Below are 14,870 nucleotides of genomic sequence, written 5' to 3'. Positions count from 1 at the left end.
CTTGCCCCTGAGGCAGTTCCTTTGTAGAGGGTGCCAAAGCCTGTCTTTATGTGAAGTATCAAAGGCTATGTTTGATGCGCATGGAAAGTGCTCGGGGAGCGCCTGTATACTGCGAGATTACATGGTGCAGTTTTAATGATTTTATTCTCTGCAGGTACTACCAGTGACATCTCGGTGTGCAAGACCATATTCAAATGGATATTATTCCATTTTGTAACAATAAGTCAACCTCTGATCATTTGAAAACAAGATAACGGAACAGATAATAAAGCGGACTTTGCAAGAGGATGGAAATATTATGGGATAATTTCACCAACAAAACGTTTTACAACAAGAGATAGTTATTCGCCCCGGTGTTTTAATACCATTAATGGTGGTAGATACTTGTCGGCCTCCCCACTGCATGGATAATGATTCTGTGACACTATCAACAATAATTCTGCGAGAGATCAATAAACGTCAGCTGATAAACCAACTGCTGCTTTCCTTAATGCAGTTATTGTAATGTAGTTCACTTTTGCTTCCATTCAACGTTGAATACTGTACTTATAACATTCATAACGTGCAGTGAAAAGTGCCATTATCGAATAATATCTTGTGGTGTTTAACATTGAAGGGATTTACAAAGAGCTATAGACACTCGGGAACCATTGGGTGGTGTGGTGTAAGACAGAGGGCATAATGACTGCTGAAAAGATGGCGCCAATGGCCTTTTATTTATTGATTTTTTAAATTGCATATTGTTGCAGTGTACCACAAATGGTTTCGATCCAAGACTGTCTAGAGAGAGGTCCCATCTTATCTGATTCCTACTTGATAAGAAGCTGAGTAGGTCTTATGATGCATAGGTTCATAAAGCCTGATAGTACAGATGTAGCCAGCTTTATTTTACCTACGGATATTGTGAGATCACAGAATATCCCACCATAACCTGCTAGCGGGAACAATATCCCTCACTACATCTGTCATTTGGAGGTCAGAGATAAAGACCCTCAAAACTCTCAAAGCATAACTGCAAGTGGCCACCCCTTCTCTCCAGGGCCGTCTTAACGTATGGGCACGCTGGGCAGTTGCCTGTGGGCCCCACAGCATGCCCACCAATGCTCTCCCCCCACCCGGCACCCCAGCTCCGCTCACTCTTCCCCCGCCCGGCACCCCGGCTCGCTTTCCCCCCGTCCCGGCACCCCGGCTCCGCTCTCTCTCCCCCCACCCGGCACCATGGCTCACGTCACAACCTCTAGCAGTGCAGCACTTCCGGTGCCTGCTGCTGCTAGTGAGCGCGGGGGAGGCTGGGAGCAACAGTGTAGGTAGGTAGGGCCCCGTGCACTGCTTTGCCCGGGGCCCCTAATGTTAAGATGGCCCTGCTTCTCTCAGTAAGAATCAGACTGAGCAAGTTAATAGAGCCCATACTTTTCAAAGTACTACTTCCCTAGACCAGAATGCCATAGTTGAGATGCAAAACTATTCTTCCATCCTCACTGGCACTTCATGCGCTCACGGCAGTGATGGGAAAACTCTCTCTTTGACTGTGAACCATTCACTGGAGAACGAAAATGTGCCACTCGGAACCAGTAATAAAGATTGCAAATGAATTGACAGATCACAGAACGTGAAACAGACCTCAAAGACAAATTGTTTTAATTGTGAGCTTGAAAAAAAAGTGACCCAAAGCTAATTGGTTAAATGAAAGTAGATTTTAAATTAATTTGTTACTTCACAATCATTCAGCAGAGGCACTTGCAATTTCATTTCCTCTTGTATAAGAGAGTCAAGTAATTTCCTGAGAGTGATTGCTTCTCTGTGCATTTTGACACTTACAGATGACCGTTTATTTACATGCATAAATCCCACAGGACTGGTTCTGTTTACCAATAGATGCTATTCTGTGGCTCTCTTACTTTTACTTCTTTGATTGAAGCTCGAGTTGAATCCATACCCATTATATTCCCAGTTATCACGCTAGTGTATTATAGCGTCAATGTAACGCATAGTGCACATTCACTTACTCAATGAGTTTTACCTTCGTAAATGTTTCTACTGACCCTACTGCCACAGGACCCCAAGGCTCCCCAAGCTCTAGCAATGATCAGTGGCTTTGTAAACACGTCATTTCTCAATGTATATTCACTGCCTAACCTAAAAAAAAACTTGAATTTGCATCTAAATGATACTGTAGATTTAGAGTCCAATATAAAATATATGGTTATAGGGCAATATTACAGAATAGGCAACAATGACGGACTTATTTTCTCAGTAAAATCACATACTGTATGTATGTATGTATGTATGTATGTATGTATAGTGTGTGTGTGTGTGTGTGTGTGTGTGTGTGTGTGTGTGTGTGTGTGTATGTGTGTGTGTGTGTGTATGTGTGTGTGTGTGTGTGTGTGTATGTATGTATGTGTGTGTGTATGTATGTATGTATAAAAAACTCAAAGTGCAGCCGCCTGCAATACATTTTTAATGATGTCAAAAAGAAAAAAGGGCATAAGCCAATTCAATACTCTCAAATAAAACATTATTTTGGGCATGTAACATCCACTGATGTACAGTATAGTAGAAAAAATTGTCCACAGTACTAAAGCATAGTGAGTATACAATGTATAGCTTATTTAACAAAGTTGTAACTCAGCCCTGAGCCCATGCTGTAATGATTCCAACTGTACAAGGCGGAGGTCTTTATAGCATATACAGGTAGCTATCTCCTAATGTTGCAATGGTTACATGGAATCCAGGGGGAGCATAAGGGAGGAAACAGAAGCAAAAAACTAAGTGCAGTGTGAATGAACAATGAGCAATCAGCTTCCAAAATCTCGGCTCCTGTAGAGTGTCTGCTTACAAGATGTAAGAATTAAAACAGCAGTACAGGCAATCAATCGGTGGCGGGTGTCAGTTAGGAGTCATCAAGGTGGCTCCGGTACTCAGGAGGGTATATCCCAGGTGTGGGGAGAGAGAGGAAAAAACTATGCAAGTTTCATTCACACTGCACTTACATTTTTGCTTCTGTTTCCTCCCTTATGCTCCCCCTGGATTCCATGTAACCATTGCAACATTTGGGACGAATGAAGACTATCCCTTCCATTGGGTCTGAGCAGGGGGTGAAATCTTATACATTTTCTCCTGTCACATTTATATCACTTTACACTGTTTTGTGTGTGTTATTGGACACTTAAAATTGTTTACACTTATAAGAAGGATTGCATATTTCACTTTATTTATAGTGATCACCCTTTAGTTGTTTTTGCGCCTATTTATCACCTCACTACCAATGCTATCTCCTAATTTGACAGCCGATTATTGAAGTGAACTCGAGGGGTCTATGGAGAAGAATTGTTGGTGGTGTTCTGATGTTGTCTGATCTGTTATGTTTCTAGTGTCCATTTTGTTTGTTAGAATGGGTGTGTGTGGGGGGTATGGATGAGTTTCGCTCACAGTAGATTTACGACCGTGCTTGTAGCAATGCCCACATTCCTGGTATCAAGAAGTACCTGGTTTTCATAAAGAGCTGTGTTAATCCAGTTTTTACCAGCTTTTAATGATCTGTAAAATGATTGGCTTAAGAATAAGGAGTGGTTACCATATTCTGCATAGCAACTTATGTTAGACAAAGAGAACCAAATGTGTATATAAGACCTGCTTGGGCCCTCCCCTGGCAGAGTGTCTAATTGACAACTTTTGTGTATGATCATACTCAATGCTGTATATGCAATTAACTACTCATTATGTAAAAAAACATGTTGGTGGGTTTGCAAACAACATGTTCATTAAGAACAATGAGACCAGGGTTCAAAGTCGGAGAGAAAGGATGAGGTAGAGGACGGCGGTCTGTAGATTACTCTTACATGCAGAGAGAGAGGGTAGAAAATGTGGTCAGCATGAACCTCATACCAGAGGAAGGCAACGGGAACAGCTGATATTGGCAGTGGCACGAGGAGACCTACCCCATCCCAGCCATTGGGGTGTGAAGTTTTAGAGAGTAACTGCAATGATACCATTGTCTTATCACTGCTTTAGCATCAGAATGTCCTGGAACTCCTTGATTGGCAATGCCATCAGTGAAAGAACATGTTTATCATATATATTATACTGGTTCTATATTATACTGGTTCTATATTTTGAACCATGCAGGATACTTGTCCTGTGATAGAATTTTGAAGACCTTGTGGAATTCTGCCACGCAATAATAGTGCTCTTAAAATCTTTAGTAATATAGTAACTGGATATGTGCAAAAATGTTACCCATTGTAGCGAACCAGGCAAAATATGCCCAGTGACAAGGTCAGTTGTTTGTTTGTTTTTGCTGCTGCTGAAAGCTTTATCAAGACCTTCGCCAAGCATTAAGTCAATGTGCATTGCAGTTTCGATGAAGACTCTAATTTAGAAATGTGCTAAAATTGTTAGATTTGCTGCAGACTGATACTATAAATAGTGCACATTCCATATTTTGCTCATTGTAAGCTTATGTCTCCCGTATTACACGGCTTTTCAGCACAGCCTGTGTTGAAGAAGTGCACAGCAAGTAACCCTACTCACAGACAGCTGTTTTGCCGTTTTGGGTCTCATCAGTGTGAAGCTGCTTATACTGTCTCTACTAATTGAAGCTGTTATAGGTTTCAACCACACGTTATATTAGTTATGGTGGATAAAATAGTGACACAAAAACCCTCCACCGTACAGTTTACAGCAAATAAAAATATCCCTTGTGAGCACGTTCACGCCTGACAGGACTGCAACCTGCTGAGACGTGAATGAGCTCTCAAGGGATATTTTTATTTGCTGTGCCCTGTACGGTGGAGGGTTTTTGACACTTTTTAACCCACCATAACTCATGTAATGTGTGGATATTATAATAAAATGCTAAGCAAGGAATATTATGTGGGGCGGAAAGCGACTACATTTTGGTCAGTTTAGCGCAGTGTTTCCCAACTCCAGTCCTCAGGGAACCCCAACAGGTCAGGTCTTAAGGATATCCCTGCTCCAGCACAGGTGGCTCAGTCAAAATGACCGAGCCGCTGATTGACCCACCTGTGCTGGAGCAGGGATATCCTTAATACCTGACCTGTTGGGGTTCCCTGAGGACTGGAGTTGGGAAACACAGAGCATATCACCAATAGTTTCATTCAAAGCAGCAATCAGAGACGCTCAATTGTTTATTTGTTTTGTTCATCAGAACCTAGGATCATCAGGTGTGTGACCCGATTGCCATTAATCCTGTAATCCTAAGGTAGGGGTGCGAAAACCTCTTGAGCTGCGCCCCCCTGTCCGGGAGCTGTAGCGTTTGCGCCCACTGACACAGCGTCGTATGACGTCGCGGGTCACGTGACCTCGCCGCGGCATTTGACATTGCATTGCCATGGCGTCACGTCGCCGAAGACCCGCAGATTTTGTATGGTTTTTTTTCCATGGGTGTTTCGAAAACGCAAATCAAGACAGGGCCACGTCCCTATAGAACGCGTTGACTTCCATGGTGGCATCGTTAGTAGGGCTTCGGAGCATTTACTTGATATGGTAAAATGATACTATTCGCATGATTTTCTTCTCACCGCAGCTATGTAACCGCTTTGCACCAAACTCATTGGAGTTGTCTTATAGTGAAGTATCTGCGGTAAAATAGATTGCCAGTACAGAAACTCTTGTGCAAAGGGTCTACTCCACATTATTTTTGCGGTGCCATATATATGATAAAAGTAAAGGGTCCGATTGTGGGAAATGAATATAATAAACATAAATGACTTCTGCCCTTTGTTTGGCTGCATCTTCCAGCATTTACTTGTATGCCTGCTGTCAAATGATAAATGCCTGTCACTAGGTTTATGAAAACATCTCTCATTAAATGTCAGTAAATGTGTCCCATGACGTTGGCAGCATTTAATGGGGTCGGCGTGTTATGGGGTCAGGCACAGCATGTTGTGGGGTCGGCCACTGCTTGTTATGGGGTCGGGCACTCCAAGGTTCCCATGACGTAGTGGCTACATTATGGACTTTCTGCTCGTTATCTGGTTGAGATTGCATTCTGCGGCCCTGGAGAGCGCTGAGCATGATCTGGCCGGAAGAGGACAACGAAGATGTGTCGTCTTCTATTCGCCTCATCGGTGATATCACGATCGTGTGATTTCTCAGAGGATTGTTCATGTGCTCAAAATTTGCCGGAGGAGCTGTGGCACTCACAAAGTTACGCCAACCTCAAGACCGCTTTGTAGTGGGAGAAATGTTGGTGCACTCTACGTCATAAACCATTATTATCTTCATTACACAAGGCCACATAATTCCTCCTACACCACATAACTGTCACTGCAATTAACTGTTACATTCTTACTGTCACAATGTACTTCTGAGTCTAACAAAGCATTTATTATATGGTACTGTATAATCATGAATAATAACTCATCTATTTACACTTCCATTTCCTTCAAATTGGTTCCAACAAAATAATATTCCCCAGCCTGCAAAACCCTTCAAAGCTGGAAGTAGATATAAAAAAAAGAAACAATTACAATTTTACTGGTATTCGTCTGAAACTCACTGGTTCAATTTCCTGGCATGGTCAAACCTTTCCAAGGTAGATAGAGTACTACATTAACAGTTCTTATAGGGCAATAATATTATGTAATCTTGAATTCATAAAGTGCTTTGGATAAAGGCATTATATAATAAATGTGATTATTATTACTTTCCAGTGTTGCAACTCACAGCACTTTGAAATCCTCCTACGTATTTGGTCCTCTTATCCTGCACTATACTGCTGTGGCTACAATGCATGAGAGCTATAAAGACAGATCATGTGCAAATCATACATCTCAAGAGCTTTCAAATACTACAAAACTAGTTATTTAACCACCATGAGAGCCCTTCATAGATTTTGTTTTCAGAAGCTTTCAAGAACTCCTGAACCTCTTCTAATCTTTTCACCTAAACAGAAAATTAAGCACAAAAAACATACACTCTTGTCTCATTATTTTACATAGATATAAATATATACTTTCCAGACCCTCGTTAAAACGCAGCTCCAAATGTTCAGACTATCCAAAAAGTCTGTGCAAAAGGTATCCAATGTGGTAAATCCGGACGCTAAAAAACTGGGGTATATTAAATGGGTCAAAAAAACCTCTCTGCAGTGGATGGTGTCACTTTTATTCCATACTAAGGGAGAGATCCTCAGCACATATGAAAAAGAGAAATAAAAGAAAAAAAGAGAACATAGCGAAAAACTATTTACTGATAAAAATAAGTTAAAAAATTCATACATTTCACTCACAAATGTAGGTGAGTATAAAGACTTTATAGGGTACAGAGCTCCTTTGGGTGCAGTGAGGTGTCTGTGTTCTCCCAGCACTCCACTCTCTGCTCCCGGAATCACCTCTGCCCGCTCCCTGATTGTCACATGGTTGGTTGTCCGCCGCTGTAGAAGGACTCCTCAGTGCTTACCAAATACAGCTCTTCAATCGCGTAGGAAGGTAGCGATCGCTGACACCAACCACACCCAAAGAAGATTCGGGGCGTTATACTCACCTACTCTTGTGAGTGAAAAGTATGCAGTTTTTTTTACTTCTTTTTACTGGTAGATGGTTTTACGCTGTGTTCTCTTTTTCTCTTGTATTTCTCTTTTCAATACTGTATGTACCCATGTACCCAGCATCTCTCCCTTGGTATGGATTCAGTCATCCACTGCAGAGAGAGTTTTGACACATTTAATATACCCCAGTTTTTTCGCGCATGAATTTACCACACTGGATAGTATTTTCTCGTGGCATAACACCTGAAAAGGTTAATAAACTGTTTGCTTTTTATCATTGCCTTATTGGATATTGACACAATTTTTTTGTTTTTGGAAGAGCAGTGGACTGGCAAATATATTCTTGTTTACTCCTAAAATCCCTTGCGTTTCTCATGTCCTCATTGCCTGGTTATTATATGCTTCATGATTGAATATTAGATTTGGGTTGATTTAATTAGAGCAGCTACTTCCTTCCAAAGAGCAGAAGAAATCAGATATGGATTTGCAGCTCAATAATAAGTTGCCAAAGCTGTTCCTCCTGGTGGAGTAACAGAGCAAAGTGCCTGTTACTTCCACTCATTTTATGAAACATACTCTGTATTATCTTTTTTTCCCTTGTGGAATACCAGTGTTCTTAGTCACTTTCACTTCTTTATGAAAATGTTCTTCAAAGTCTTTGGGAGTTTTGAAAACCATGGATCATTAATGGTTGCTGCTAGTAATAGTTACTAGCAGTAATGGTTTGAAAGGCGTTTTTCCAGAATGAGATTTTATATACGTGGTGAACTTACTCTAATCAAATAATTTCTTCAAAGTGCTGGTCTCCTCAAAGACAGAGACACAAAGGAGAGCTCTACTCACAAGTTCATCATGAAGTTCTCTATCTAATGTGACAGCCAAGAACAGTGGAATAACAAAGTTTCAAGACGCATGTGGACCTTTCATCAGCTGACCTGATAAGGGACCTGAAACTTCATTCCACTGTTCTTGGCTGTCATATTAAATGGAGAACGTGATTATGAACGTGTGAGTAGAGCGCTACCTTGTATTTCTGTATGAGAGGTGACCTGCACTTTGAAGAAATTGTTAGTCTATGTTGTGTTCGCTGCACCAGCCGGTTTTTCCACCCCTGAGGCTGTTTCCCCGCACGTTGGAATTGAACTTACTCTAATACTGTAGCATTAAAAAAAGAAACCTTTGCAGACTGTATAAATAACTGTATAATAATATTGATAACAACGTGTCTTTTGTATTTGTTTTTTTTCCCGCAGTGCAATTTGATGACTGCAAAGGTAATGAAAGGGTAATATATGATGTCTCCAACCCGGATTTTAAAGTGGAACCCGATGGCTCTTTAATTGCATTAAGAAATGTAACGGAAGCCGGCCGGGCCTTGTTCATCCACGCACGCTCGGCTCACACCGATGACATGGCAGAAGTTAAGATTCTTGGAGGAAAAGAGAGACACAGCTCCTTAAAGGTAGACAGAGAGAGAGAGAGAGAGAGAGAGAGAGAGAGAGAGAGAGAGTGTGTGTGTGTGTGTATATGTGTGTGTGTGTGTGTGTGTGTGTGTGTGTGTGTGTGTGTGTGTGTGTGTGTGTGTGTGTGTGTGTGTGTGTGTGTGTGTGTGTGTGTGTGTGTGTGTGTGTGTGTGTGTGTGTGTGTGTGTGTGTGTGCGCCATTATTTCTTTGTACTAAAAGCAACACCTGCATATTCCTTTTGACTTCCAGACCAATCGTGTTGTAAAACATTTGATATTAAAATAATATTTTGTAACTTAACACACTGACTGATAGAGTGATGTTCCATTTATTACCGGGACCTGTAGGAAGTAAAATCTATTCCACCTACAAACCTCTTCTTTAACTATGTTTTGTTTTTTGTTTTTAACATTTTCATTGATGGAGGATCTGTATTAAAGGCTATGCTGTTCTTTTCTCTCTGGCAGTAAAAAGGTTACAGGGAAAGAGAACGTTAGACAGATGAGCTTGAGTTTTGGATCACGTAGCGGCAACCCTTTCAAGTGAAACAAAGACTCACTGCACACCGGCCTGCAGCAGGGCCTGTATGTTACTGGCGTAATACACAGCAGCGTGAGTTGCAATGATTAAATTGAATCTACTGGGCCCTTAAGACACCTCTCAGACTCCAGATGGAAAGGGAAAAGCAATGATTAGAAGGAAGGGAGCACTTTGGGATGGCATATTGTTGCAGCAAAGTTCACAAAAAAGGGATCTGCAGGTGGTAAGCAAGGGGAAGGAGGGAGAAATCCGCACGGAGGAAGAGAAGTATTTTGTTTTGTATCACCAGGGGGTGAAGAAGTGAGAACACCTGCGGAGATCTGTTGGAAATCCGTCTTGGTCGCTTTACCATCAGTGCGCATCACATCTGCTTCACCCACATGCTGAATGAGAACATTTGAATGGAAACCCATTAAAAGAAACGCGGGGGAAAAAAATCAAATCTATCAAGAAACATCTATTTGATTGTGACATTGAGAAGTCATTCCAAGCATTCCATTGCCTGATAGACCTGTACTATGCCTAGGACAGGATAAAGTAGTGCTCCCTGTGTCCTCTATTCATTCACTTCCACATTTTAAGGGGAGTTTATTTTTATTTAAGATTATTGGCTAGTCATCCTCAAATCCATAAACTTAACACAGAAGGCATCTGGCATCTGGATCTCAGGAGATTTTTTTTCCCATTTAACTTGGTATATTAGAATATGAATGGAATAAAAACACTCACCCACATAACATCTTTAATGCTCCTCTTTATATTTCGGATTTCCTACCTAGGTAAGAAAGCGTAGGCCAAGCATCCTGGCAAATGCCAGCAGGTCGGGTAGTCCAGAGGCAAGAGTAACCAAGGAGCAACAACATCAATTATTCCTAAAATGTAGCAATGAGGTTGCAGTTCTCAAACTACTCTCAGAAAATTCCCAGCGGCAGCCATCTTTAATGCATCCCAGATTATATTTTTTTACATAGTTTTTGGAAACATGACATTAGTGAAGGATGTCAGTGTTAAGGAGTCACGGTGATGAAAGTAAATGTAGTTTGTTTAAAATATAGTTTTTTTCAGGTCTGATTAAGTGGCGTTGCCCTTTGAAGCTCAGCTTGGCCTTCAGACTTGACTCTTTAATCACTGTGGTTTTTCATCCATTTATATTCGGCAGCCGTAGAAAAATATGAAGCAGCCACCTACGTAACCGTTAAGACCCTGTTATGATTACAAAGAAAGCAATCATTCTTTTTGCACCTAGATAATTTTCCTCTTATACAGTATATGTAATTGCCATATCCAAGGATCGCACAACAGCCCTTAGTATTCAAAGAAGTAATTCCTACTTCCATTACATTTCCAATCAAAGAGCTTAATGCTTAATTTTATAGAGACAAATTCACTTTAAATAACTGCACTAAAGACACTGGAGAACCATAAATATTTAATATGAACAAGTTTTCTCTGATTATACGGCTAATGGTGAGCCGGAAATTGATGGAGAAAATGAGTGAGCCCCCCAGTGGGCGCCAAAATGGGCCACACGTGTGCTGTAGTCACAGCTAGAAGCAGCAGCCACTTTTATTGTTTTGAACACTTTTGTGACCAGTTCCTTTCCACCGTATACAGTAATTGGCCTTTTCTTTTATCATTTTGTTTGTTTGAGGGGTCTGGGCTGTATGTCCGGAGGTTTCAAATCATGTGCAGCGTGAGAGCTCTGTAGTATGATACAGTATGTAAGATAAAGTAAAACCTAATTAGAACATGCATATTATCGTGCAAATGTCTTTATTCAGGTTGGAGAAAATATGGATGCTGGGCACTTCAGTGCAAAAATCTTTTGTTGCATCATATGCTCTAAGAGCTGAAAGATAGCCAATGTGTTTGGCAATCATCGGCGTCTTTATTCTGGTTGAACATGTACAGTACTTTTCATGTGAGATCTGATGTTGGCATTAAAGCCGTAACATTCCAATAATGGATTCTTTGTAAAGCATAATGCTGAATGTATCTAATCTATTTCACACAAACAGGAAAAAGATGTTTCTATACGGAAGAATCCCCGTGTTGGGTATTGCAGTACTTTGGGTTAGATTAGGGGTGTGCAAGCTGGGGGGCGCAAGATTTTCTGGTGGCGGGGCACTTACAAAGGCCCCCGCGCTCTTCCCATAGGCATTTAAATTAAATGCCGGGGGAGTGGCAAAGGCCTCTGTAAGGCTGCAGCCCCAGTGCCTGCGAGGCTGGCGGCGCGTGCAGCTGAATTCCCCAGTCTGCAGTGAGCTACGGGGGGGGGGGGGGGCGTGACGGGGGTGCGGCCGTGACGTCACCCCGCAGGTTCGCCCTCATTGGCTGAACCACCAGGGTTGTGGCCTAGCGCTCCGTCGCAAGTCCTGATCTCAATTCCCTTGCGAGCAGGAGTTTCTGTCGGCGCAGCGCGGCAGCCCCCCCTCGCAGCGGGCCCGGCCCCATTGTGGGGCGGCTCTTGTCCCTGCAGCGTCCGTCACAGCGGGCGCTGCAGTAGCCAGCGGGGACCTGGCCTAAGGTCCCTGACCTTGGCGCAGACGGCTTCTGCGATGCGTCGCCATGGCAATACGGCATCAAATAATACAGCGGGGTCACGTGATGCCGCATTGCCATGGCAACGTGACGGACGTTGTGACGTCAGATCGCCGGAGCCAAGGTAAGGAGGGGGCCGCGAGCAGGGCGGGAGAGCCGGCAGGTGGTCGCAGGGAGGAAGATTGCGCACCCCTGGGTTAGATGGCAGTAAGTGGTTGGCATCTTGGTTTCAGGCTCAGATCCACAGAGGTCTGTTAACTCTGTGCTCATAATGCGCAATTATCAAAATCGATAACGGCCGCTATTTTCCCGTTATTTTCTCAGAATTTAATGCATATCCACAAGGCTAATTATATGTAAAACCTGATGAACACACTGATGATCCCTGGGAAATATGCTAATATGGATATGCAAAGTACATTCAAATCACCAGAATTGGCTTATTTCCCACGTATCTCTGGTGTGGAGTTTTCTCTCCATGTGTTGTAACGAGGAGTGTTTGGGGAGGTATAGAAGTCACTTGGTACAAAATTAGTCTGTCATCCCCTTCCTGCAAAACCCCTATTGCATGGTCTGTATGGGAGTAGCTCCCTCCTTGGGGTATGACCCAACTAACGTCATGTTCAATCCCTGTGTTAAATTTAACTGACCTTTGTGGGTATGTGTTGTGTGGGGCAGGGGGTGGCTCTTTTGCACTAATGCCCATTGTAGTTGCCCTTTCAAGCTAAAAACATAATTTATCCTAATGCTAATGAGCTTTGAAGATGCATGTTGGCACTTAATGAGATGCTCATTTAGGTTAGCGTCTCGTTAAGTCACAATGTACCTCTGTGGATCTAGACCTAATGTGGTATTTTGGGCAGTGATTACTAATTGGTGCTAATTTTTGTTATCCCTCACAGTGCAGTAAGACATCTTTATGGCCAATTCAGCTAAATCAGCCCAAATATCAATGTGTGGTACAAATAGCGGGGTCAATAAATTCCAATGCTACTTTTACTATTGCTTCTTGTACCCCTCAGGCCCTTAAATATGTTATTCTTTTGTGAGCTGTCTCAGGAAAAGTTTTAATTGAAAACCATTACAGTTGTTGTTAGCCTAGACATCAATCAGTCCGTTCTATAGCTGCCACAGGGTCTGTGCAATCCGTTAGGTGGCCCATCTGGTTGCCGAAGGGGTAAAACCGCCTCTTGAACTGTTCATGTATAGAGACAATAATCTGGACGGCAATCCCTCTGGCTGGACTAATTCTGTGGGGATTAGTACATTGGGTGGGCAGTGTTTCTTTTTCTGTGCATGGAATTTTTCAAAGTGTCTTTAGCCAAATTGATTCTGACAATGTCATTGAAATAAAAGTTTGAGTGATATATATTTGAAGCCATAATCCTCTGCTTCAGAGCAAACTTTCTTTTGTAAACAGATAAAAGTGATTAGTATTGGAAATACTGTACATTGCCACAGAGAGAAGGCGTGGGTAGGCAACCACAGCCATATTGTATAAATTACTATTGCAGTTTAAAAAAGGCAGTATTAATGCCTGTTGAATCACATTATAAGGTTTATACTGTAGTTGGTACCAAGGCTTTCATTAAACGAACACTAATTTAAAATCATAAGCCATTAGTTGTAGAATAAGGAACAATATATGGGCAGTTTTTCCATTCTATGAAGCTGTGAATCTCTCTCTTGTATATTCATGGCTACAGTTTATTAACATTATTTTGGTGTGTAACTGTTTCCCGACTGATGAAGTGTCAGATATTCATAGAGCTCTGCATTTTAGAAGTACATTTGATGGATTACTTTGTTTACAATGTGCACAAGTCTCAGAATGCCAAACTTCTGCACAATCACCGATTTTTACACAAGACGTTCTACCGGGCACACGGCAATGTTTTTTTTAAGTCTGCACGATTGATCTGTATACTGGAATGTTTAGATGTTCATAATAAACTTTATTTTTTTAGTCACCAAAATACTTTTTTATCCTTCCCATGCTGCTGCAACATGGGTTCATGTTGTAGAACAATTCCCAAAAGAGACACAGAACCAGCTGTGGGTGGTCTCCATCCCACAAGTTCAATTTTCTTCTGCGCACAGCTCTGATTGATTCTGATTAGGTGCATTTAGTAAAGGAATATACTGCTCTAAAATATAGTTGGTAAATAACAAAACAACATTGGTTTCTTCTTCAGGGTTAGAGCTTGCTGGGGTTGTGCGTTTGTTAATTTCATTTTCCACTGTTATCAGTTGGTTGGTTGGAGGTTGTTGGCCCCTCCTCCCAGGGTTTAAGCTCTCCCCTCGCCATGGTTTTAAAGCAAGGAAGGTCTTTGATTTATGCTGTATAGATGGACTCACTGTAGTCACTCTCCCTCCCCACAGGCAAAAGAGAAGTTTCAACAGGTCAGTGTTAGGACCTGAAAAGTTTGGTCATGCCTTGACGTTGGCTTGCAGGCTTGTAACGCTTTGGCTAAAGGGTTTAACCAAATCACCCTTGTTTATGAGAATATTATTTAAGTATTTAACTATATACTAATAACTATATATTTTGTCAAATTGGATGTAGCATTGGGCTTTTCTGCCTTTTGTTACAAACATCGGTTTCTTAGTTGACAACAAAATATCACCAGTCATTTTGCAATACAATTGAAACCTCTGTCTCCTTCCATCTTTTCTGGATACACCGTTTTACATGTTCAGACTCTAAGCAACCGAGTAATTACCAAGCCTGAGCCCACATTCCCTCCGGAGAGTATAGAGAAGCAGTAAGTGGCCACCAACTGGGCTGCAGTGGTTTGATTATATGTCTTAG

At 41.9% G+C, this 14,870-nt stretch overlaps 1 protein-coding gene across 2 annotated transcripts in view; it reads left to right on the top strand.

The window, feature by feature from the left end:
- Positions 1 to 14,870, top strand: part of CDH13 (cadherin 13) — a 423,340-nt gene that overhangs the window by 135,567 nt on the left and 272,903 nt on the right. For both annotated transcript variants that reach the window (XM_075576708.1, XM_075576710.1), the window contains exon 3: positions 8,767 to 8,975. In XM_075576708.1, coding sequence (XP_075432823.1) covers positions 8,767 to 8,975 — 209 coding nt within the window. The remainder of the gene's footprint in view (positions 1 to 8,766; positions 8,976 to 14,870) is intronic.

This window comes from Ascaphus truei, chromosome 19 (genome assembly GCF_040206685.1).
Source record: "Ascaphus truei isolate aAscTru1 chromosome 19, aAscTru1.hap1, whole genome shotgun sequence".
Taxonomy (NCBI): domain Eukaryota; kingdom Metazoa; phylum Chordata; class Amphibia; order Anura; family Ascaphidae; genus Ascaphus; species Ascaphus truei.
The sequence above is the reverse complement of the archived record's forward strand: the minus strand, read 5'-3'. Positions and strand labels throughout refer to the sequence as shown.